Source organism: Scophthalmus maximus, chromosome 7 (genome assembly GCF_022379125.1).
Source record: "Scophthalmus maximus strain ysfricsl-2021 chromosome 7, ASM2237912v1, whole genome shotgun sequence".
NCBI classification, from domain to species: domain Eukaryota; kingdom Metazoa; phylum Chordata; class Actinopteri; order Pleuronectiformes; family Scophthalmidae; genus Scophthalmus; species Scophthalmus maximus.
The window spans coordinates 17,031,763-17,055,250 of record NC_061521.1 but is presented as its reverse complement, the minus strand read 5'-3'; the positions used below and the strand labels follow the sequence as shown (position 1 = coordinate 17,055,250).

Below are 23,488 nucleotides of genomic sequence, written 5' to 3'. Positions count from 1 at the left end.
CAACAAGGCTCATAATGCCAAGGCCAAGCACTCTTCTATGGGAATAATAAAACAATTTAAAAAAAAATGTTTGTGTCATTCTTTGTAAAGTGAGTGTATTTACTGCAATGGGGGGACTATTACTCCAAACATCTTATTCAAGCTTTCACACAGGCTCCAAATCAACAGAGCCAGTGACCATTCAAGACTATAGCCTGTTATGTTTGAGGTCAAACGCCACAGCTACAGCAGGCCACTGTTTGAGCCAGACCCTGCTGTTCACAGATGATCACAATGGTAGAAGATATGTGAGGAGCATACTTTGATTCCAAGAACAGGGTTTGAAAATTCCCCCCCAGAATGAAGGAAATAGTGGGGGAAATGTAACATCAACTTCACTGGCCAGCACTTGTTTCTCAGTAGGGCCTACTACTTCCCTTTTTGTGTGGCCTGTGAGTCTTCAGTGGCTTTACACAGTGGCCTGAAGTGAGGTCATGACTGGAGGGAGAGCAGGTTTGCCCTTTGATATTCTACAGGAAGGTGAGTTTATACCATCTGAGTTCTGCCTGCTGGGTGTTTTTTGTTCTAACAATTGCAACAAGAACAGCAACTGGACAAACTACTCACATAGGAGTTTCTTTCCGCTTTTCCCTTCAGTCAAACACTAGGCCATTTAGTGATTTTTAACCATTAAATTTGTCGCTACATAAACAACAAAGACTCTAATAACAGTGTATACTATAATAATGTGAGGAGGTTGTGTCTTTTCTCATGAACCCATCGCCTTTGTTCAAATGCCTGTCTGGACACCACAGTGGCAAATGTGTGGCATCGACCTTTCAGATGAGAAAGTTACCATCAGGTGGCGCAAAGGGATATGTGAGGATTTTTAAATATTAAAGTCATTAATTTATTTACATGGCGCAAGGGAGGGACCACCGTCGGGTTTTTTTCGGGGGGGGGGACGGGGAGCAGATATTACCACAGCATTTGTATCGGGTCAATTTAACCTCAACACGGTGTGAATCTGCGGATGACCAGGATCTGTAGCGGAGCCCGAGGAGACATTTAACAGATCAATAAAAGGCAGACGGACAGTGATTCCGCTGAGTGCAGATCCTGCTCACTGATTCCTTCTGTCTCAATTTTTCGCCTGCGAGATTGACTGAATAATCCTCCTGGCGATGGAGTTTGGGGAAAGGAAGAGGAGAAGGAAGTCGCGGAGCTTCAAACTGGTCACGGATGAAGGTAGGCTGCTGCTGCTGAATGGACGGATGGACGGATGGATGGATGGATGGATGCAGGGCGCGCGTCTGTGTGTCTGGCTCACTGTCTGGCGCGCTGTGCCAAAGGAGACGACACTGTAAACAAAAGCGTCGGCCACGACGATGCCTACAGTCTGCATCGATTTGATCCAACAGCGAAGGTTCAAACACCTTACCCTTCTTGGACGTGTGTCTCAACACTGCTCCTGCTAATGAGCTCTTTTTTTTTTAGATTGAATTATGCAGGCAAATTATATACAGCATGCGGAAATATGTACACTCTGAACACACAACATGCGGTTTAAATATTTCACTTTTTGCTGAAGCTGTAAGCTCCAGGCCTCGATTTCCTCACTACACTACTTCATACACCCTACAGGTGGTGGTTTCTGCATGGGGGGGGGTTCTGCTATCAGCCTGCACAAGCTTCATCATGAAGATGAATAAGGCCGAAACACGACTGCGCTTTTATTTAATTATCGTCATACTACATTTTCTTGACAAAACCTTGCTGTTTTTACGTGCAGATTATGACTCTTCGTATATGATGAATTCCAGCTGTAGAGATGCCAATGTGGAGCCCAAGGTTGCTGCCGTGCCTGATGGTATGTGCCACTGTGTCAGGATTCATTTCTGATATGACACGTGACAGATCTCACTAATTATAATAACACCCTTCTCTCTCAAAGTAGTCTGGCTGGGGGATGAGGGCATGGAGATCAAGAGACAAATCACAGGAATGATGAGGCTTCTGAGTGATAAGAGCAGCAGAGCGTATCAACGTGCGGGAGCAGAGCAGGGCAGCTTGACAAAGGAGCCCCAGGATGGGTGTCGGGCCTGGGTACATCAGGCTGCACCGTTCTCTCTCGTGTCAGAGGACCACCAGGTCAACAGCTGGAACTCTGCAGGGGACCTAGGGCCGTCACCTCCATCCATATCCACCCCCATCGCCAACGGTCCAGGCTGTGGCCAGTACAGCACCCGCTCCAAAGCCCTGAGGATCCTCAGCAGCACAAAGGATTTCATCAAAGTGAAGGAGGCTAACGGTATTTAAGAGTATCTGAGCATGTGTGAAGAGGACATGATCTTCATAAAATAGAGGGGGAGAGTTTTATTTTGTTTTTAAGGTATTTGTCGACATACACTTGGCAAGTGTATCCATACAAAACACACACACACACACACACACACACACACACACACACGGTGCACATGTTGTTGTCAGAGATATGGCATGAAAGCACCTGTACAAATATATGTGTTTGAGAGAACAATCACTAACCAACACTACCGATTTTCCAGCTGATGTAGGGCCTCCTGCTGTGCCAGAACCCCCCTGCTGTATGTGTAACTGTAAGGGCACCTTGCAGGCTGTTTTGCAGGAACTGCGCGCCATGAGGAGGCTGATGCAGGCACAAAAAGGTCAGTGGATAAACAAAATGCTCATACACTCACATACTGTCACACTCACAGAGAGAGAGAGAGAGAGAGAGAGAGAGAGAGAGAGAGAGAGAGAGAATATAATGTGTTATTGTCTTTTTCTAGCATCATTGGAAAGGCAGGAACAGACAGCATCACCATGCCAACCTCGTCTTGGTCCAGGACCCGCTCCTCGTCGTAGGCCACGCAAGAGGAGGCCAATCTATAAAGTGGCACCACTTAGTGTGTCAAGTACTAGAAGAGCTGCACTTAGCCCTCTGGAGGTATCGCCGCTTATCGCTGCACCTGCAGAAACTGGAAAGAGGGAGGAATCTGAGAGACAGCAAGACACAACCACAGCCAACACTCATCCCATGTCCTCGGAGGTGTCTGTGCTGCCACCTCAGAACAACCCAGTGACTTTAAACACGCAGAGTCCTCTGCTGAACCAACTGAGGGAACCTCAGTCATTAGAGGTAATCTGCATGTTAGTGTACATGAATGTATATTATGCTCCTGTGTGGTTCCTGTGCCGGATTCGAAGCTCTGGTTCTGAAAAGGGGTTTAAAGGAATTTACTTCCTGTATTTACACTGAGAAGAAATATTGATTCTTTTTTTCTATTTCAGCTCAGTCTAAAATACATCTTAAAATATAAAAGATCCACATGGTTGATGTTCTTGCTTTTTTTTATTGAAGATACAGAAATAAGAAAATAGTGTCTTCTATTATTTAAAAAATAAATAAAAGTCAGTGTTATTGTTGAAGTATATATCAGGCTTATTGTCAAGTTTATGCATTGTATCCCCAGACCTCTTTAGACTCTGACTCAAATCATAATTTTGATATATAGTATGGGAAGGAAGTTTTGCATGATCATCCTCATGCTTTATTTTCAAATGATGTCTACTACATCTTGTTGTGTTGATTTAGGATTTTTATTGCGATATGTTACGATTCATACTGTGTATTATTTGATTATTTTTCAGTCCGAGGTGCGTCTTGCGAGGGATCATGATGTGTTTATCTCAAAAGCTCAGCTAGACTCCATTCTGGTCAACTACACGCGCTCTGGGAGCCTGCTGTTTCGGAAACTGGTGCGTAAATAAGATCCAATTCTTTGGCCCTTTGATTAAGGTTAACGTTACAATCAACTTGCACCACTAAATTCATGTCTGACAATTTCCTTTCATAGTAAGCTAAGTTATCTAAAGGCTCAGCAATATTTTACCATTGAACTACAATGTCTTCAGGTGTGTGCCTTCTTTGACGATACTACGCTGGCTAACTCCTTGCCAAATGGTAAAAGAAAGAGAGGACTCAATGATAACCGTAAGGGCTTGGACCAGAACATTGTGGGTGCCATAAAAGGTAGGCAAGAGTGGATTTAATCATTACCTTTGAAGCAGGGTACAAGAATCCCGAGAATTTTGAATAAAGATTAATATAGTAGTGTGAACTGTGTCCAGTCTTTACAGAGAAATACTGCACTGAACACAGAATAGAGAAGCTGCCTGGGCCACGAGACTGGGTTCAGATCCTTCAAGATCAGATCAAACTCGCCAGGAGGAGACTGAAAAGAGGTACATCACTGCACTGGAGTCTGTCTGCTTTGCTTTTCTCATTTGAACTGTATATTTATATTTCATCGTATAACTTCTTTTTTTTTTTATATATTTCCTAAATGATTTAATCTTTTATTTATTTTGCAAGTATAATAAAGCAAGTTGCTATATAATTTTCATGAGGTTATACATTTATAATTTATCTTATTTACTAAGTTTACTGTACCAGTCAAAGGTGAGGTCTTAAGGGAATGTGTCAGGTAAATCTCCATGTTCCTTTGACTCCTCAGATGCTGCAGAAGCAGATGTCTTGAATGGACCTTCTACAAGTATGAGAAGCACACAGGGCAGCTAACAGAGATGCTATCCTACCCATTTGTTCAGTTGTATACATTTATCTTTTCTTATTTGCACCTCTCCCCTCATTTTAGTATTTCATCTTACAACATCTTTCCATCAGCCCCCCTCTGACCCCCACAATATCTTTACCTCCCTCCACTTCGCTGTCACAACATACACACACGCACACAAACTTGTTGCTGGATGGCTTATTGGCTCTGCTCCGCTCTGACATTTAACATTCTCGCTAAGCTTCCCAAAATGTCAGCGAATTATTTTCACACCATGCACCATATCACGTCTTTCACCTTTGTATTTCACTATTTATGTCAGAAAAGCAGTTCTCAATTTTTCTTTCAAGAAAACAATGAGACCTGTACAAAATCCACCAGCTGTGTGAACACAGTTTTCTTTACATTCTCACACCAAAACATTGAGGTTTCTTTGGTATTGACTTCTGTAATATTTTGTTCCTGAATTCCTTTACAGGTTGCAACTATAACAAACCTGCAAGTGTGGACGGGACAGGGAACGTGAAAATGACTGGTTGATTCGAGGGCTGCTGGAGATTTCTTGATTGTCTTCATTTAGTCACTTTTGATATCTTCTTTGCAGCTGTTACCTGCGGTTTTATGGATGTAAATGGAAAAAAACAGGACCAAATGAAGAAGTATGATATCCTATCTTACACACACACACACACACACACACACACACACACACACACACACACACACACACACACACACACACACACATTTCATTTCATTTGACACATTAAACTACTTGGATCTGGGATTCTGTGCCAGCAGACAGAGGACACAGTGCTTAAGAAATGTCAGGTCATTGTCATGTTCAGAAGTGACTTACTGTTTACATGATAGGCGACAGCTTTGAAAGCACACATGCCTAGTTCTCATGCCATTTACAAGCCTAAAATTGGACAATGTACTGTAACATTACAGCATTGATATATTTTGCACAAATGACATGGGTAGTGGCCCATTGTGGATTATGCCTTCAAAGTTACTATGGTACTTCAATTGGTGTAATGTGCAGTGCAGCATCAGCCTTAACTCCAAACACTGTATTCATAAGTAAATATTTGATGTATGCTGAAAATAAAAATAAATACACAACTTTATGGATAACGTTTCTTTTCATGATTAGAATAGTTAGGCCATATGCCTACACATCAGTGCTGTTGTTGTTAACATTGTGATGTAAATACAGTATTTCTTTGCATATGCATATATGAAGTGCATATTAAATTAATAGTTGTTACTATCATTAAATATGGTTTCTTCACAAGTGCATTCGTGTCGTATTTACATGCCCGACAATAGAATCAATTTCTGCCTGCAGGGGTCTGAGTAATAACAGACAATCGTTTTGATGCAGTAAAAAACGATATGTATAAACATTTTTATGCAACAGTAATATAGTTATAATTAAAATAAGTGATCATAAACGTGAATTTATGAACCACAGCGTGGCCACTTTTTGAACCTGGCAGTGTTGTGTTGCTGTGCGCACAATTGGAGGGAAAACGGTAAATTAAAGGTACACTCCATTGTAGAGATTTTGTTGCCAGACTCCACAGCTCCTTAAAGGGGATGTCGAAGCCGCCACTGTGCAGGCGGAGGACCCTTTGAGATCTCGTGACTTTCCTCTTCGAATTGTGAACAAAACATCATTTTTACGAAGACGGTGTTTGGCTGGGAATATACTTGGTTTCATTCATAGCTATTTATTAGTAGAAGCTCGATTTTTCTGCCGTCCAGTCCTGACTTAGCAGACAAATATTTATTCATTTTCGTCAGGCTTTCTGTGACGACGCCCGATTCTTGCCCCAGTGCATTGTGGTCCGGCCCCGCTCTTCTGTCGGGGGATCCACCGCTAACCTGAAGCTGGTAAGGATAAACTGGTCAGAGCAATTAAAGGGGAAATGTTGCAAGAATATAACTCCGCTTTGCTCCTAAAATCGCATTCAGGTCTATTGTAAACACTCCTATTGCACCACACCATTGCGAACTGTGCACGAGTCGCACGTGCGGTGTCGTTCCATTGGTATTAACGCCGATGTTGCACACATCGCATGGCGACGGACAGGAAGGGGTTAATTTTTTCCGCCGCCGACATTTTTGCTCGGTGCTCTACGGCAACTTTTAAACTTGCATGTGCGACGAGCCGGTTGCTGTTGTCCCCCCCCCTCCCCGCGACTCCGCGTCACACGTCGGCCTGTAGCGCGCACAGTGTGTGTGTGTGTGTGTGTGTGTGTGTGTGTGTGTGTGTGTCAAACGAGCCGCAGCTCAGCGGCTCGGACGCTCGGCGCTCTTTGTTGCAACAGAGCTGCTGGTGTCCATCACCTCATGTGTGGATCAGCGTTTGCTAGCAAGAGCTAACGAGAGCTAGCACCGAGACGACAACTGCTCCTCCAGCGAAACACACCAAACACACAGAGACGACGCCGCCAGCAGCCGATCGCCCTGTAGTGTCACACGTAGTGTCCGCTACACACACGGGACACGTGAATCTCCGGGCAGCTGTGGTGTTGTGAGCCAGTGTCTGTGGGTTGAATGAACTCTGCAGCGGTTTGTCTCTTGGACACTCCCACTGCACTCACCGAGGCCCCCTCAGCAACTTCCAGCAGTTCAAACAAGACAATGTTTTGACTGGCTTCTCCTGCCAGGTTGTTTCCCACTGGCACTGTATTTCCCTCGGGATAAATAAAGTATCTACTAAACTACTAAACTAAACGTTATTACAGATAATCCATGTGTTTCCATTAAAAGTACAGATGTGAGACTCGACCAGCAGCTCCAGCTCTTTGTGATGTCATCTGCTGTCAGTTGTGTGTGTGTGTGTGTGTGTGGTCAGGGCTGCCACTCAACGATTATTTTCATAATTGACTAATCTGTCGATTTGTTTTTTATCGATAGAATTGTCCGCACACCAAATAGATTTAGTTTACTGTCATAGAGGAGCCAAGAAACCAGAACATATTCACCTTTAAGAAGCTGAAATCAGAGAATGTTGACTCTTATTTTCATAAAAAATACCTGAACCGATTAATCGATTATCTAAATAGTCGGCGACTAATCTAGTAATAGATTAGAAATCGATTAATCGATTAACTGTTGCAGCGCTAGTGTGTGGTATAGGTTAAAGTCTTGGATGTGATGCTTCGAAGTTTGTGACAGATCCCTAGTCGGAAATCCATCGCAGTTCAATACAATATACTAGAAAGAAAAATACTTCACAACAGAATTGATCGTCATTTGACATCTTTTTGCTCATGTTTGAAGCTGTAAGATCACAAGAGCTGATCTAATGAGTTAACTAATGGACCAGTGGATCAACAGAAAATGAATCTGCTACGGTTTAGTTATTGTCTTATTGTTTTAAATCATTCCCTATTTTCAGCCCCTGAATTTGTTTGAATTTGCTGCTGCTTTTGTCTGTTTTATATAATTGAATATGAATATAAACATGCAGATGAATATCTTTAGATTTTGGATTGTTGGTCAGGCAAAAAAACAAACATTTTCAAAGCTGTTACCAAGGGTTAATAGGAAATTATTCTGGCATTATTCATTGTATTTTGACATATTAGAATAGGAAACTTATTTATTTGTTTAAATCTGTAGAATATATTTATTGAAATCTGTAGAGTATGTGATAATGAAAATAATCGCTAGTTGCAGCCCTTAAAATATCAACAGAGATAAATCAGTAGCTCCCTGACACAGTCTTAAAATGTTCGTATTAAAAGCTATGTAAAGGCAGGATTCATTGCAGGGGCATTGCTTCATATTGTACAGATGTTCAAACTCATTTCTTCTTTGATTCCTGCTGCACCAAAGAGCATTTGTGATTAACCCCTGGAGTGTGTTCAATGAGCTGTGCTTTTTTTGTATTATTATTATTATTGCCAGACTGTTTCTAATCACCCGTTTATTTATCTCTGTCACAGTGGTGAGGGCCCAGAGTTTCTACAGACATGTCTGTGAGGGAGTCCTTTAACCCTGAAAGCTATGAGCTGGACAAGAACTTCAGACTCACACGGTTTGCTGAGCTCAAGGGCACAGGCTGCAAGGTTGGTTCTCCAATAAAAAAACATTATTGTCTTTCAATTATTAATTAAGTGTAACAACTGATTAAGGAATATATATATTTTTTTTTTTTTTTGTGTGAAAATTGTGATTATTTTATGGTCACAGGTGCCACAAGATGTGCTACAGAAGCTGCTAGAAACTCTACAAGAGAACCACTATCAAGAGGATGAACAGTTCCTGGGGGCAGTTATGCCCCGATTAGGTAAATAAAGATCTTCACAGAGCTCCATAATAGTAAATAAATGTTTTATCGTAAAATAAAGTTTAATCAAACAACGGTAGCTGTTGTAATCCTAATCACTTGTATAGTACGATACATTATTGAAGATAGATGTGTGATAGAGAGATGTCTTCATGTGACACCCCCAACAAGTTTGGGAGAAAAAATTCTCCTTTGTAGTTGAAACCAGTTTTCTGGCAGCAGTGAAAATAAAGTTGGTTCATGTAGAAAACAATAAGACCCCACATAACCTCACAATGTTGAGTCCAGTTAAGGGGTCTTCCATGAATAGTGGATAGAAGTCTATAAAATCAGGCTATAAAGCATTCAATTGCTTTAAATGTATTAAGTAAAACCTGACCCTCAATTCGGAAAATGAACGACGTGCTAACATTTGATGCCATCATTTCATTCTATAATAAAGCCAAGCAGTCAAATTCTATTGCACACATTTTAACAGGTGTTTTAATTTATTTTCGAAGGCATAGGTATGGACACCTGTGTCATACCCCTCAGACATGGAGGCCTTTCTCTGGTCCAGACGACAGATTACATCTACCCCATTGTGGACGACCCGTACATGATGGTACGTTTGTCGTCTCTTATGTTCTTTACTGTGTGCACGAATGTGGTCCTATAAATTATATAAACAAATGTGAATGATGTCACTGTTGTAACTCCTTGCTAATGTGCTTTATTGGGTCTGATGTAGGCCGACTTTACACACCCAACCCTCCATCTGCTTAATTTTCAGTATTCCTATTTTGTAGGGAAGAATTGCTTGTGCCAATGTTCTAAGTGACCTGTACGCCATGGGAGTGACGGAGTGTGACAACATGTTGATGCTTCTGGGAGTCAGCAACAAAATGTCAGAGAAGGTGAGTGTCATAGCAGGCGATGCATTCACTGCAAATATCTGCAAAGAACCAACCGTGTTAATGGTAAAACAAACCAAATACCACTCATACAAAGATTTTTTGGAATCAAAACTAACACAACAGTAGTTAAGAGGGGGACGATTATTATGATTATAATTATTAACATAATTATGTTTTTGTATTGCTGCTCTGACTTTCCGTGGTCTTTACAGGAGAGAGACAAAGTAATGCCACTCGTCATCCAGGGATTCAAGGATGCATCAGAAGAGGCAGGCACATCTGTAACAGGAGGACAAACAGTGCTCAACCCCTGGGTGGTGTTGGGAGGAGTCGCTACAACAGTCTGCCAGCCCAATGAATTTATCATGTAGGCATGAATCCCTTCAACAAATTTTGTCAGTCATGCTGTTTGAGCAACTCACAGCTGCTTAAGTATAATGTATAATTTTGTTGTGATGCATCTAATCACGCCATGTTTGTATATTTCTTAGGCCAGACAATGCAGTCCCAGGAGACGTGTTGGTGTTGACCAAGCCTCTTGGAACACAAGTTGCCGTTGCAGTACACCAGTGGTTAGATATTGTAAGTCTGCCTGCTCACTCGTTATGTCTGGGTCATTCTTGTGTATTAAGGATAACCACTGATTCAATTGAGTGTACATGTTTGATTGTTTTTTCAAATCTCTTAGCCTGAGAAATGGAACAAAATAAAGCTGGTGGTTACCCAGGAGGACGTAGAGCTGGCCTATCACGAAGCCATGATGAACATGGCTCGGCTCAACAGGACAGGTAAACTCAATTTGTGTCTCCATAATCGATTTGCAGAAAGGTTCAAGAGATGTTAGTGTTTGTTCACTGAATACACATTTGGTTTCTATGTTCTCTGTATTTTTCTAATACCACTGACTAATCTTCACCCATGAAAACTGAGTTGTGTGTGTCCCTAATCATAACGATGAATCCCCGAAGATGCCCTTCTAAGTCACGCTCTCTGTCTTCCCATGTAGCGGCTGGTCTCATGCACACCTTCAATGCCCATGCAGCCACCGACATCACAGGGTTTGGCATCCTTGGCCACGCTCAGACGTTGGCACGGCAGCAGCGAAGTGAAGTGTCATTTGTCATCCACAACCTCCCAGTGCTGGCCAAGATGGCTGCTGTGTCAAAGGCCTGTGGGAACATGTTTGGTCTCATGCACGGCACCTGCCCTGAAACATCAGGTTTGTGTGTATTCATGGTTATTTCCTCCTAATTTAATGTACCTAACAATTTTATCGCTTGCAATTTATGGTTATTTTACTTTAAATCCTGAGACCATAATTTAGCAGAGGGTGAACTTTGACCGAGGCTCATCTGTGCCATGTTCTTTTGCTGACAATGAGAACTTTGTTCTTTAAAACCAAGGTTGCATAACTGTTGTGGTTTGAGGGAAAGGCACAAGTGAGAACTTTCTGTGCAAAGAAAAAAAATATAAGAAGCAAGGAAAACCGAGGAATGAGCCCTGAGGGACACCAAAGGAAATAAGAGCCCCAAAAACAAAATCACAAATCTCTAGAGACTTAAAAGTCAAAGAGACATGATGAGAACCACTGCTCTACAACCCCATCTACCACCAAAGATCTGAGCAGCAACAACATTGTGATCAGTATCAAAGGCAACATCTAGATATGAGAAAACTGAGCTCTAATTAGCATCACTGCACAATCAGAATCATCATTTATGGCCCTTTTATGACCTCATCTTTTTTCCTTCACAGGAGGCCTGCTCATATGTCTGCCCCGGGAGCAGGCTGCCCGCTTCTGTGCCGAGATCAAATCACCAAAATACGGTGAGGGCCACCAAGCGTGGATCATCGGGATTGTAGAGAAAGGAAACCGCACTGCTCGCATCATTGACAAACCTCGGATCATAGAGGTGGCACCACAAGCAGGCACGCAGAATGTCAACCCAACTCCTGGGGCAACTTCTTAATCCTCCTCTGCTGATTCATAGACCGGAAACCAAACAGCGCTGCCAAGTGATTTTAGACACATAAACTACAAAACCATCCTAGAGTGTTGAAATATATACACAAAATAGTATGTACACAGAAAGGACTGGGTTGGCGTGCTACATCTACATGAAACACAGTGCACCAAGCTGTGGCCCGGGGAGCATGTCACCACCTAGTGGACTCAACCTGAAGCTTCCCCATGATTAAAAAAAAATTGGTAAGAGATAGAGCATACTTAAAATCCACACGCCTTTTGTGTCTGTTGTATTCTATTTTGTTAAACTGGCAGGCAGCTTCTGGTTAGAGAGTGATGAAGACAATAATCGGATACTGTTGATTCATTTTGAATCATGGGAAGTCTGGAGTCTGTTGCCTCTTTTAAAATTGCTCTCATCAGAAACATCAAGGTGATGTGATGGTGTTTTTGTTTGTCCGTTCACTTTGTACAGTTATAAAGCCTAGTTTTAGTTCATTGCTGTAACTGATGCCTTGAACGAGTGTGACCAGAATGGTTTGTTTTTTTATTACTTTGACTTTTTGTATTGTCCCCACGTAAACTAATAAATATTCAAATAGACAATAATTTTGGGAATGTGAATTAACTAGATCAAATTTCACATTATCTACTTACAACATAGTACTGCAGATTGATTTGAACATGAACAGCTGATGCTGCTCCACTGTGCATATTCTGAGTCACTGATGAGAAGAAATATGCAGAACTTTCTACCATCTGAATTCCCAATATCAGAATCCAAATTGTGCAACTGTTAAAAAGGAGAAGAACGTGTGTCAGTGGACAGATGCTCTGATCTGTCAGCCTGTAGCCTTTGCTCAGGATCCATCATTTAATTCAGCCCTCAGTGTTGCCAGACGATGTATTGAGAGAAATCTGACTTACTGTAATTAAGCTTCCAGTTGTTCAAAGTCCAGAATCCTTTTTTGTTTATCCTGACAGCTGGTATGAATCTATAATGCTAGACAAGATATAATCTCCACCCCAGCTCTTATAATAAACCTTTCTTATAATATAGTGCTTATCTGCGTCTTGTTTTTGATTTGATCTGGAAGTGTTTTTAATTAGTTATTTACATTTAACCTGTATGATGACTTTTTTCCCCTCGTGATTAATATTTATACTGGTTCAGAGGCCAGTACGTATGCAGTGCGGGTTATATGGGTGTTTGAAGTGTTGAGGTAGATTTGCAGAAATCAAAGACCACACAGATCATATTTAGATTTTTATTACATTCAATTTATGTACAGTCTGGCATAAACTTAAAAAAGGTTGCAAAAGCAAAATTTCCCATTATCAAAGTTTACATCTTTTCCTCAGCCCCAAACCGCTCTGAAAAGTACGATATAAATAGTAAATAAATTAGAGGAGCAGCAACTCCTGCTTTTGTCTCACAGAGTGGAATGGCCACATTCATATGAACCACCGAAAAACTCCAAAGTGCAACCTATCACCAGAACTTTGTTTTGTTTAACTGACTGAAGCACGTCAAAGACTGGCTCACAAGTTATACATCAGACAAATCCATAGCACAATGCCCGTTAGATGTGCTTTTTCCCATTTTCCAGCTGCACATGCGTTCCAAGCTCCACCATCTTCTTGTCATTTTCCGCCTTGAAAAGTCCCTGGATGTCGAGCATGGCCTTCTGAATGTTCTGACTAAACCGACATGAGTCCTGCAGGTCCCAAAGACGGGGAACAATGAGAGTGAGACAGAGACAGAAGCAGAAAAGAGTGTTGAGTTTTGAAAGATTACCGATATTGTATACAGATGTATCAATAACAAGCAGTGCTCTCATGCTGTGCTCTTACGGTGTCAGCGCTAGAAAACTTGCAGGAGATATGGAATGTGATGAGGTTTTCCCCAACGATGATATAAGACACGCCATAACCGTCATCAGCCACCTGGGGGTACACAAGAGACGCTTTTATTTTAGTGTCGCAAAGCCTTCAGCTCAGGACGTCAGGGTGAAACAATATGAGTGTGTGACTGGTGCACATCTCTAAAATAAAACGTTTTAACTCACTGGCCCGAATCCACCACCAGCACCCACATATTTTGGGAACTTTGTGATGTCAACTAAATTGAGCTGCTGCTGTGGAGTCTGGCTGGTGGACAACTTCCAGGGCTCTGAAAGCACCTAGAATCAAAGACATTACATTTTGTGTGGAAAAAATGGCAGATTAGAACTGGTCGTCATGCTATGTAGCTTAGATGCAATGTGTGAATCAGAAATGAGTTAAGATGATGCTCTAACCTTTTTAAGAAATGGCGAGTCGACACCAAGGTATTTGGACACAATGTAGAGACAGAAGAGGTGACGGTCAATGCCTGAACCAGTCATGGCCAGGCGATACATGTTCTGGTGCGTATCTGCCGCTTTCCGAAACAGGCCAAGTCTCTGGGTGTTCTGGTCACAAAGACACAACAAGCAAACAGACAATCAAATCAAAATGACCGGATTTCTGTCAACATGAATGTCAGTTTAACCTGGAACATCAGGGAGCTCAAAGTCCAGGGCACTGACACGCAGAGAGACATTATCTCTAGGTCGTGGTGACTGAGTCCTAAGCAGCACAGTCTGTCCTCTTACAGCACGATGTCTCACAATTTGACACCAGATAAGTTTAATTATTCAGCAAAAAATATGTTGGAACTATTTATTCCAGTAAAGGAATTTAATGTCTACAGCTCTGCTAGACTCACTTCTACAAATACATTTTGAGCTGGTAAGCATTATCTAAACCCACATAACTGCATATAATGGACCTTTAATGTTGCTTTATTCTGATATTCTGACAGTATTTTAGTGTTTCTCTGTGTTTCCGTGTTCTGCTTACTGTTGCACTTGTGTCCTCCATGGCTCTGACAAATGCGACAGCCTCAGAGGTGCAGGAGCGCACCGTCTCTGTCCGTCCGTCTCGGAACATACGAGTCATTGAGGACTCGTACGTCAGACAAAACACTCCCTGATCCTGTAAAGGCAGATGGGTGAATGTGAGGTGATGATGGCGGATGATACGATGACACATTTCAAAGACAGTGGTGAGAGATAATGGCAGTGGTGTGATTCCAGACACAGGGCAGAGAGGGATTTGTGGTCCTACCCTGAACTGTGCCAGCTGCAGGGCCAGCTGAATAAAAGCATCAGGGCTGGTCCTGCACTTCTTGATCAGGCCTTTTCCAAAGTCAGAAAACAGATAAGCATGAAAGTCCACGTCATCAGCAATCTGCTTGGCTGACCGGTATGAGGTCTCAATGACACCTTGACACTGAAGAGGGAAAATCATTTTGTGATGGAAACATATTGAGCTGTATCAATGGCTATATACAGTATGATGTGAGGCTCTGCTGCACCTCCTTTTGAATCTGCCACTGTAGTCGAGTGGGGTGAGGTAGGCCCTTGTTCACGTCCCCTTTGCAGTGCCCCTCCTCTGTGTAGCCAAGCTGGAAGCAGTCTGTTGCAAGGACATACTGCACAAACAGAAAAAGAAGGCTGAAGATCACTGCAAACTTCGAATCGACGCTTTAACATGCAACAAAGGTGCACATTTCATACCTCCCACATGTGTCCTACAATCGGAGCATCAGCCCAAGAATGTTCAGCATTTATGCCCATTTTTCCATTTGGGTAAGAGATCAAGGTGAAAGATTTGTCAAACCATCTGCGAGACGAGAAAGAAGATTTTTTGTCAAGCCTGTACCGAGGCCGAGGAACTGAGGCCTTCCTTTGACTTCTCTGCCCACCTGTCGTAACAGTTTCCATGCAGCAGGGACTTGGCGTAACTGTCAAGTGAATCGGTTTTTGCAGGGTCATAACCCTGCGGCTCGTCATCCAGCGTCAGGAAGAAGGCAGCTGACTCGATGGCATCCAGGGACACTCTGTTTACCCCCTGGCCGAAATATTTGATCCGAGCCCGTGCCCATGGAACTCTAGAGGGGAGAGCGGGACCAATTAATCTAAGTATAACTAAGTGAGTGTGTGTCCTCTGCATGTGTGTGTGTGTGTGTATACCTGTTTCCAGCAGTCAGGGCAGCTAATTTGAGTTCTCCAGGCTGAGGCTCGGACGTGTCATTGAGGATCCTCTGAAACTGTGTCTCGAGTTCACTGGGTAAGAGGTGGCGCCCTCCAGTGTACAGCCACACTTGGAAGAACCGGCCCTTGTGGTAGACAACCAGGTGCTTACGGTCAGTCAGGTGCTGCACAATATCTGCAGGGACGGATCAGCAGGAAAAGAGGGTCAGATGGGTAACAACAAGGATTTCTGTTTTTGTCTGCTGTGCATCTGTTGGAGGGTAAATCAGCACTGAAACACACACTGGGTAGAAACCTGCTGTCTGTGGGCTGAAACGTTCAAGAAAGTTACACTTGTGGCCATCTCTCTCGACGTCAAAGTCGGTATTTAGCTTTTAAAATGTATGGAAAAAACATGGGCCAGCACACCAATGACAGAGACGTGGCACTTCAGCTAAACTTTGCGGACCTGAACAGTTGCTGACCTGTTTCAATGCCAGGGATGCGTGTGGTGTTAAACATCCTCTCCATCTGAGAGGAACACATGGGAACGGTCCCCAGAGCCCTCAGCTGGGAAGAAAAAAGACAATCAAATCATCCCTGAGTTTAAACCAAAGGGGAAAGAAAACTGATATATTTGTAGGCCCACATTAACACACTATTCTCCACCAAAGTGGAATCACTTTAGTTATACAGTATAGCATGAGAGATTTCGTTTCATCCACCAACCAGCATTTACCAAGATTCTAAATTAAAGTTAAAAGGTTTGGATTTTATTTTGCTTGCAGGCAGGCTGCTGTCAATCAAATCTGATGAAACCATGCTCATACAGTCCCGCTGAAACAGATCACCTGAGGTTTTGAGTGTTAATAATACCTAAGATAATTTTTCACCCTTTATTTTAGCTATAATTATTACTCATGTAGTCATAACCATTTCAATTTATGGAGGAATAGTTGAAATCAGGTTGACAAAGAAAGGTTCAACTTTCAAGCTTAGGCTAGAGACAAGATACAGAGGGGGGTGTAGTAATATTTAAGTGTCAATACATGGTAGTCACATCATGGCAAGCATTACCGGTGCATGTTCACCACGTTCCAGTTTACGTCTGTACTTCAGCATGGCGTGGACCACATTCCCCGCGCGTGCAGCCTGTCGGTGTGTCGGGGTCACGTACAGGAGGTCCTTATATAAATAAATGAAGAATCAGAATAAGAATCAAAACTATACAAATAACAGACATTTCATTTGATTAGTACTTTTTGTACTATAATTTCTGTTAAACTTTCAATCAAAAAAGAACAATACTAATATATTCCACTGGTAAAACTGATCTGATCACAGTCTGTCTTACCATTATATAGAAGTTACTGTTCACCATGATGGGACTTCTGCCCCTGAGGTAGATGTACTCCTCCCACCAGTCACTCACCTAGAAAAGATATGAATTATCCTTATTGTATAAATAACATTATGGTTGAACTGAATTTGAATTCTTATGATCACTTCTTATTCTCACTATCACTCACATAATTTGTTGCCCACCAGGATTTAAGCATTAAGTATCTCTGCAGCTGGGCTGCTTTGGAATCTTTGAAGTCGTTGGCCAAAATCTCCATTTGGTCGTACTGGTCACTGTCCAGAAGAGGACGAACTGAGTCGAGGTACTGTGGGGAAAACACGGTGTGTGCTGTCAGGACAAGGGTGCGTTGTTATACTGAAACACAGCTGATAAAAAAATAGAGCAGCTGAGATACACAGAGAGAAAACCCGGGGGACATGAGATATTTTTCAAATCTACCACTGAATTCATCCACCATTAGCTGAATTGTTATATAGGCGACATTCACCGAATGTTTTGAAAAGTCTTCTTTGTGTAAGGTATAGTTCACGTACTACATATGTTTAAATCTAAGTGTAAAAAGTACTTAGTAAAGTGGTATTAAGTTAGAAATAATCACAGGATAATATGACAAAAAAAAGCATGTTTAGAGATCTGGTTTCACTACATTTTGCAATATGATTATAGTCAGTTTTTATTGGTTAGAAAACTGACTTAGACATTCAGACTACCATCTACCAGTCTGGCTTCCTTACGGGTCAGTGTTTTTTTTTCAAATACCAAAAACCAGCATATAGCCGAATTGTTGTCGTGCATTTCAGCAAACTTTTGGGCCACAGTCGCTTGTGTATTTCTGGTCATGGATAGTCGATAGTTACACACCCTTTGGATTGTGTCATCCAAGCTGGGCACAGGGAGCCTGGGTAAAGAGGCCTGGAAACTGTAGAGCAGCGGCCTGCGTCCAGAGAACATCTTTACCAGGCTCTGGGAGCAAACAAACGACACCGTACATCATACACATGCAGAAGAGAAGATGACTCTTTGTCACACGTTCTCACCAGATACGACCATACCCTCTGCAATGAGGGAGGGACAGAAGCATTAAAGAAACAGCGTACGGGCCACCAGACAACTCAACGGGCATTCGTACCAGCCACACTTTGGTTGACGTGCTCATTTTTCCGTGGGACTCAAAAATCCAGCCATGGTAGGAAAGCAGAGCTTTGAGAGTGTATCTCAAAAGGTAGATGAGGAACAGCCACAGTCCGGTGGCAAAGAGGATGGCACTCAGCACTGCCCGGGTCTGCACTGACATACAGTCTCTGCTCAGAGAAGGCACAACACTAACCTTGTTATGTAATCAAACACTGAAAGAGTTCAAATGTAGATTTCGAGCAGCCGGCTTACTGCAGAGCTCCTCTAGACTAACAAACTCCAGTAGAATATTAAAAAGAATATCTAAACACCAAAACAATGAATGACATGACCATGGACCGCAGGGGATCTCTGACCTTCGCGGTAGGTTATCCTTGATGGCGTCGATCATTCCCAGAGAGGGGTCAATGCGAATATACAAGGAACTCATCATTGCAATCACAACTATCAGCCAGCTGGATGGACTGGCTGGATAGACCCCCGCCAACACACCATTCTGTGAGTGGAAAGCAAGAATGGCGATTAACACAGGATGAGTCTCTGTGTAAATACGACACAACGATCATGGACGACTGCAAATCATTTGAACACGGATAACTAGGGGCCACATCTGACCATACCTTGAACTGTATGGCTCTCTTCTTCCATGCCGTCACTCCTGACAGGTAGATGTTTTTGATGACCTCTTGACTCAGTCGGAGGTCGACACCATCAGGGCGCACGGTGAACTGGAAGCCCACCGCCTGATGCGCCTCAGCCATCTCTGCGTCTTACTGACATGGAAGGCAAAGGGAAACAATCAGGTTTACCCCAAATCATGTCTTAGTTAACATTTAAAAAAGAATAAAAACTTAGTATGAAACATAGTATGAAATATAATTCATCAAAATCTGTTAACCTTTTATCTACGCTTTAGCGTGAACCAATATTAACACCGATTCTGCCAATTTTTTTAGTCTTTATCGCATAACCCTTCAGTCTTAAGACACGAAAATATAATCTATGCATTAAACGTTATTGGTTAATGTATTTTGACTGACATTTACATAAAGTTGTCTGACTGTGATACTTCTGATTCACAGTTGCAAAATTGTGTGAGGAAAGTTACACTGTTTAGCTGTAGTGTCCGCTCATAATGTGATAAGAAAGGACACGGATTGTTTTTCCAACACATCCACTTTACACAATTCAATATATCCCTGTTTCTGAAATTAAGGCAAAAAAAAAATAAACAACTGGAGATTCTGTTGAAACGGTGAATCCTTGTGGTTGAACTAACTATTACATATACATACATTTATACAAATGTGTGTGTATATATAAATAATAGGAAATCTACTATAATATAGCTGTAAATAGCTGTTTAAATTCAATGTGAAATTCTACACAGAACCAACTCCATGTAATGGCCACGCAGGGAGACGGGTCTAGGATTTCTTTTTCCATGTCATATGACTGAGCAGTCGCCAAGTGGGACAAAGTTCAGTGGCCAGATATAGCAGTGCACCGGCTGAGCATGTGCACGGTCCTCAGATGAAAATATAAACACAGAGCACAGCCCACGGAGGAATGCTAAACCCTCTGGTTTCGCAGCATGTAGTCAAGTTAAAGACAGTCCAAATCGTGGTGGTTGGTGAAAACATTTCTAGAAAATCTTGTCGATTTTCTCTAGCCCTGTGTGATTGAACTGTCCCCTCATCCTTTTTCTTCCAACGTTTCACATGAATGGCACACGCAGTACAAGACACACAAAGATGTCGATGATTCAGCAATTTCTCCCTGACCCCTCATGCACGCATGTAATCAATCTACAGCTGATAATAAGAAACGAGCCCCGCAGCCAATACAACAGCATGCCAATGTAAACGGGAACACAAGAGACAGACGCAGCGCTCATATTTTACCGTTGTGATCCGCTCAGGCGAAGACGAGCTGTGACTTTGGTTTGTTCCGGTGATGCAGTGGAATTCCTCTGTTCTGAGGCCTGTGCGCTCTGTCTGTGACTCCAGTGCCCTTGAAGTGGCTTTTTCTCAGGTAGTGAGAAAGTTTTCAGTTTCCTGTGCTCTCTCGCTCTCTCTCTCTCTCTCTCTCTCTCTGTGACGTGCCTCCTGTGGTAACAAGATACCTAACAGAGTCTGACCTCACGTGCTTGGAGGTCTCTGCTGTCTAACGGAAACTGCCACAGTGTGTTAGTGCGAAGACTGTACACCCACCAAACGCTATGTAACTCTTCCAAAATGTAGATAAAAACATTGCCTAAATATGCGATGAGATAAGCATGCCAGCACAGTGCTCGTTGTGACTCTACCGTGATTGGAAGTTTAGAAAATGAGACCTGACGGCGTTTACAGTAAAAGAGGAGAGGACAGAAAACACAGCATGTTGTCTTTAATCGTGTCGTATTTAGCTCACATCATCACAACGTTCAAATTCAACCATAATGTTGGAAAGAAGGAAAGAAACAACAAACCAAATAGATACATAAATACATGTACACACACCCCAGACTGGGTATTACAATTCAGGATAACTTCCTGAACTCATCCTTTAAAAAAAACAACTTTATTCACTAAACATGAGTCCACTGAGATTTAATATTTCACTTATAAGCCAGAACAGCAAAAACAGTATAAATACAGAGTTATTAACTTGGTTGAGTAAGCACCAATACAAAGGATGAAAGCAATTATAATTTACAAGACCAAAGTCAATTTCTCTTTTTTCTTCAATTCCTTTTCTGCCAGTAACTATTGTGCCTTATCTGTCACCTGCCCTGAAATCAACCTATCAACCGGCTGAGATTTTAAACGTGAGGAACAATGACAATCCCCCCCATGATAATTCACCTATTCCCCCTTATAAGTACAACTACATTCAGCCTCAACAACAATCGGACGTGTGAACAATATAGCAAAGAAGCACAGTACAACATTAGAAGTGCAGATAAAAGACAGCTTCATAGCGGGTGGAGATTGGTAAGGGAGGAAGAGCTCTGAGGGAGAGAGTGTGGAGATCTATCTCTACAACTGTGTTGTGATCAATACTTGGTATCAGGACAGTGTCACCTGTGACTGTCCCTTGTCCTGCAAATGCCACTTTCTCAGCCCTGAGCACCTGGGGGAAAAAATGAAGGAGTAAATTAAAGTAAATTTACACTACCAGGCATTACTCTTTGCTTTAGCTACATGTAACTGCTGGAATCTTGTGACGGTTAGAGGTGTGATTCTGTGAGATGCTTACCTCTCCCCATTTCTGTGACTGCACACAAAATGAGGTCACAACATTGCCTGAGTTGTTTCCACCAATCACCAGCAGCTTGTCAGCGACACCCAGGAAGTACAGAGTCGGGAGGTCTGCGTCTGCTCTGGTGAGCGTGGGAAGTAGTTCAGACCAGGAGTCTAAAGGCCGGACAACAGAGCATCTTCTTTTCTGAGCGTGTCAGGGAACGGGCTAAACAGACCATCTAAAGTGGAGTGGACTGAGCTGAAGGCAGCTCACACGAGTACTCACTGTACCTTCCCTCGTGTTGTACTGCAGCAGCAGTTTCTCTCCAGTCCTCTGGACGCTCCCCAACACATAGACACAGTGTCCGAGGCTAGTAGCAAGAGGCACATCGTGGGACAAGGACACGCTGAACCGGAAGTCAGTGAGCGGTAGTGAGGAGACTAACCTAAGACAGAGATTACATTCAGTCTTAGAAAGGAAAACCTGTGTCCTAATCTTGTATCGCAATAGCTTTAATGGGCAAATTGACACAATACAATAGTCTGTTGATACTTTGTCTCGGGGGCTACAATACCCCATCGTCTGATAAAAAAACATCCTCAAGGTCGCGACGACCCAAACAGAGCTGGGTCACGCTGCCCCCTGCTCTCATGCACCACACGTTAGAATAAGCTGCAAGACATTCTGAGCCTGAGATCTTTGCTCTCTCTCTTGACACGTTTAAAAATCATTTAAAATCTTTTAATATATGCTTTTCCATAATCCCCTTTTTGCCATTGATTCACATATAGAAGATACATTGTATCTCAGCGGGACCGTCTTAGTCGAAATAGAGGATGAATAAAATAAAATAAAAATAAATTCAGATTCCTGTACATCAACAAATAATTGAAAGATGCTTTTCTGAAGGGCAATCAATTAGAAAGTCCTGGATCTAAACCTGCGAGCTGGTTTACTCGGACAAAGTAGACACAGACCTCCACGTGTCCTCCCATGGATCATAGCGTTCTACAGCTGTATAGAGAGCCGTGCTGATGTCCGGAGTCACCAGGGAGTCCAAGTACCAGCCTCCCACAGCGTAAATACAGCCCTCACAGGCCACTGCACTGAAGTGTCTTCTGCGCTATGGATGCAACAGTTATGTTGTGTTATATAAATGACTGAGAGAAAAAACAATTGGAGGGTAAAACATGAAGATCAGCTTGATCTACAAGTTAGAAGACTTTCTTACCTTCAACATTGGAGCCGTGGAGGCCCACACATGAGTGAAGGGATTATACCTAAACGAAGCCATCTTGAACTCCCAGCGTCTCCCCACACGCTGCCGGTAGCCTCCTATGACGTACAGGTAGTTATACAGAACCACAGTAGTGAAACACCACTTATCGGCCCTGAAAGGAAGCTCGGTGATCGGATGCCAGTCCCCACCGTCCTCTGACCCTCTCAGGATGAAGATGTGTCGGGCACATTCTGTTTCTGGGTCGTTCCAAGAAGTTAGGTTCTCTTTCCTGAGGCTGCAGACATGCCGGTGTGCCTGCGTCCTCAGGTCGAGGACTTCGTCCATCTCCTCGTCGTTCAGATGCCTGGGGTATGGATCGGTTTTGATGACAAGAAAGAGACATGTGGCAAGATCAGTCCATGTAGCAAATCCTGATTACATACCAGAATATGAGCTGAACCAGCTTGAGCTATGCATACCTGGTCAGGAGTGACAGCTCCATCGTGTTTCTACCCAGGTAGGTCGACACTGTCGTCTTCAGCTCTGCACAACAGATCTCCCGAGCCAGAGTCAGGTAGGATAAACAGTTATCCGGCCTGAGTTCGTCTGCCAGAGCGGTCAGGCACTTTGAGAGGAAGGCCTCAGTCAGGAGATAGCTGCTGACCTCCAGAGTCGGGAGGAGGGGAAGCAAGAGGTGGGTTAGATACCAAGCACACATAGGGACAAGGTCAAATAGCTATG

General features: G+C 42.8%; 3 protein-coding genes across 5 annotated transcripts; 2 read left to right on the top strand and 1 right to left on the bottom strand.

The window, feature by feature from the left end:
• Positions 1–43: 43 nt before the first annotated feature.
• bend7 (BEN domain containing 7) lies at positions 44–5,324 on the top strand. 2 transcript variants are annotated; one of them, XM_035643021.2, is made up of 11 exons: positions 44–519; positions 1,140–1,227; positions 1,772–1,849; positions 1,934–2,290; positions 2,547–2,666; positions 2,790–3,139; positions 3,652–3,759; positions 3,916–4,033; positions 4,132–4,245; positions 4,518–4,556; positions 5,056–5,324. In XM_035643021.2, exons 2-11 carry the CDS (start codon positions 1,164–1,166, stop codon positions 5,115–5,117), a joined length of 1,410 nt encoding a protein of 469 aa, XP_035498914.1. In that variant the 5' UTR covers positions 44–519; positions 1,140–1,163; the 3' UTR covers positions 5,118–5,324. The 2 variants fall into 2 exon arrangements, with proteins under 2 accessions (XP_035498914.1, XP_035498915.1); XM_035643022.2 differs by having other exon boundaries at positions 44–1,227; positions 1,937–2,290.
• Positions 5,325–6,377: 1,053 nt separating this feature from the next.
• sephs1 (selenophosphate synthetase 1) lies at positions 6,378–12,809 on the top strand. Of its 2 annotated transcripts, none has more exons than XM_035642884.2 (10): positions 6,378–6,479; positions 8,543–8,665; positions 8,790–8,886; positions 9,387–9,490; positions 9,675–9,782; positions 9,995–10,149; positions 10,274–10,364; positions 10,471–10,570; positions 10,789–11,001; positions 11,538–12,809. In XM_035642884.2, exons 2-10 carry the CDS (start codon positions 8,570–8,572, stop codon positions 11,750–11,752), a joined length of 1,179 nt encoding a protein of 392 aa, XP_035498777.1. In that variant the 5' UTR covers positions 6,378–6,479; positions 8,543–8,569; the 3' UTR covers positions 11,753–12,809. The 2 variants fall into 2 exon arrangements, with proteins under 2 accessions (XP_035498777.1, XP_035498778.1); XM_035642885.2 differs by lacking the exon at positions 6,378–6,479 and adding an exon at positions 6,853–7,258.
• A 193-nt stretch (positions 12,810–13,002) lies between these two features.
• Positions 13,003–20,422, bottom strand: cpt1b (carnitine palmitoyltransferase 1B (muscle)). The gene is made up of 19 exons (XM_035642881.2): positions 20,208–20,422; positions 18,924–19,076; positions 18,660–18,799; positions 18,299–18,470; positions 18,031–18,132; positions 17,336–17,473; positions 17,161–17,238; positions 16,884–16,991; positions 16,292–16,376; positions 15,807–16,002; positions 15,539–15,724; positions 15,351–15,456; positions 15,149–15,265; positions 14,899–15,063; positions 14,632–14,766; positions 14,049–14,201; positions 13,818–13,931; positions 13,603–13,695; positions 13,003–13,466 (listed from the first exon to the last, which is right to left on the bottom strand). The coding sequence occupies exons 2-19, from the start codon at positions 19,062–19,064 to the stop codon at positions 13,332–13,334; spliced, it is 2,364 nt and encodes a 787-aa protein (XP_035498774.1). The 5' UTR covers positions 19,065–19,076; positions 20,208–20,422; the 3' UTR covers positions 13,003–13,331.
• Between the last annotated feature and the right edge of the window lie 3,066 nt (positions 20,423–23,488).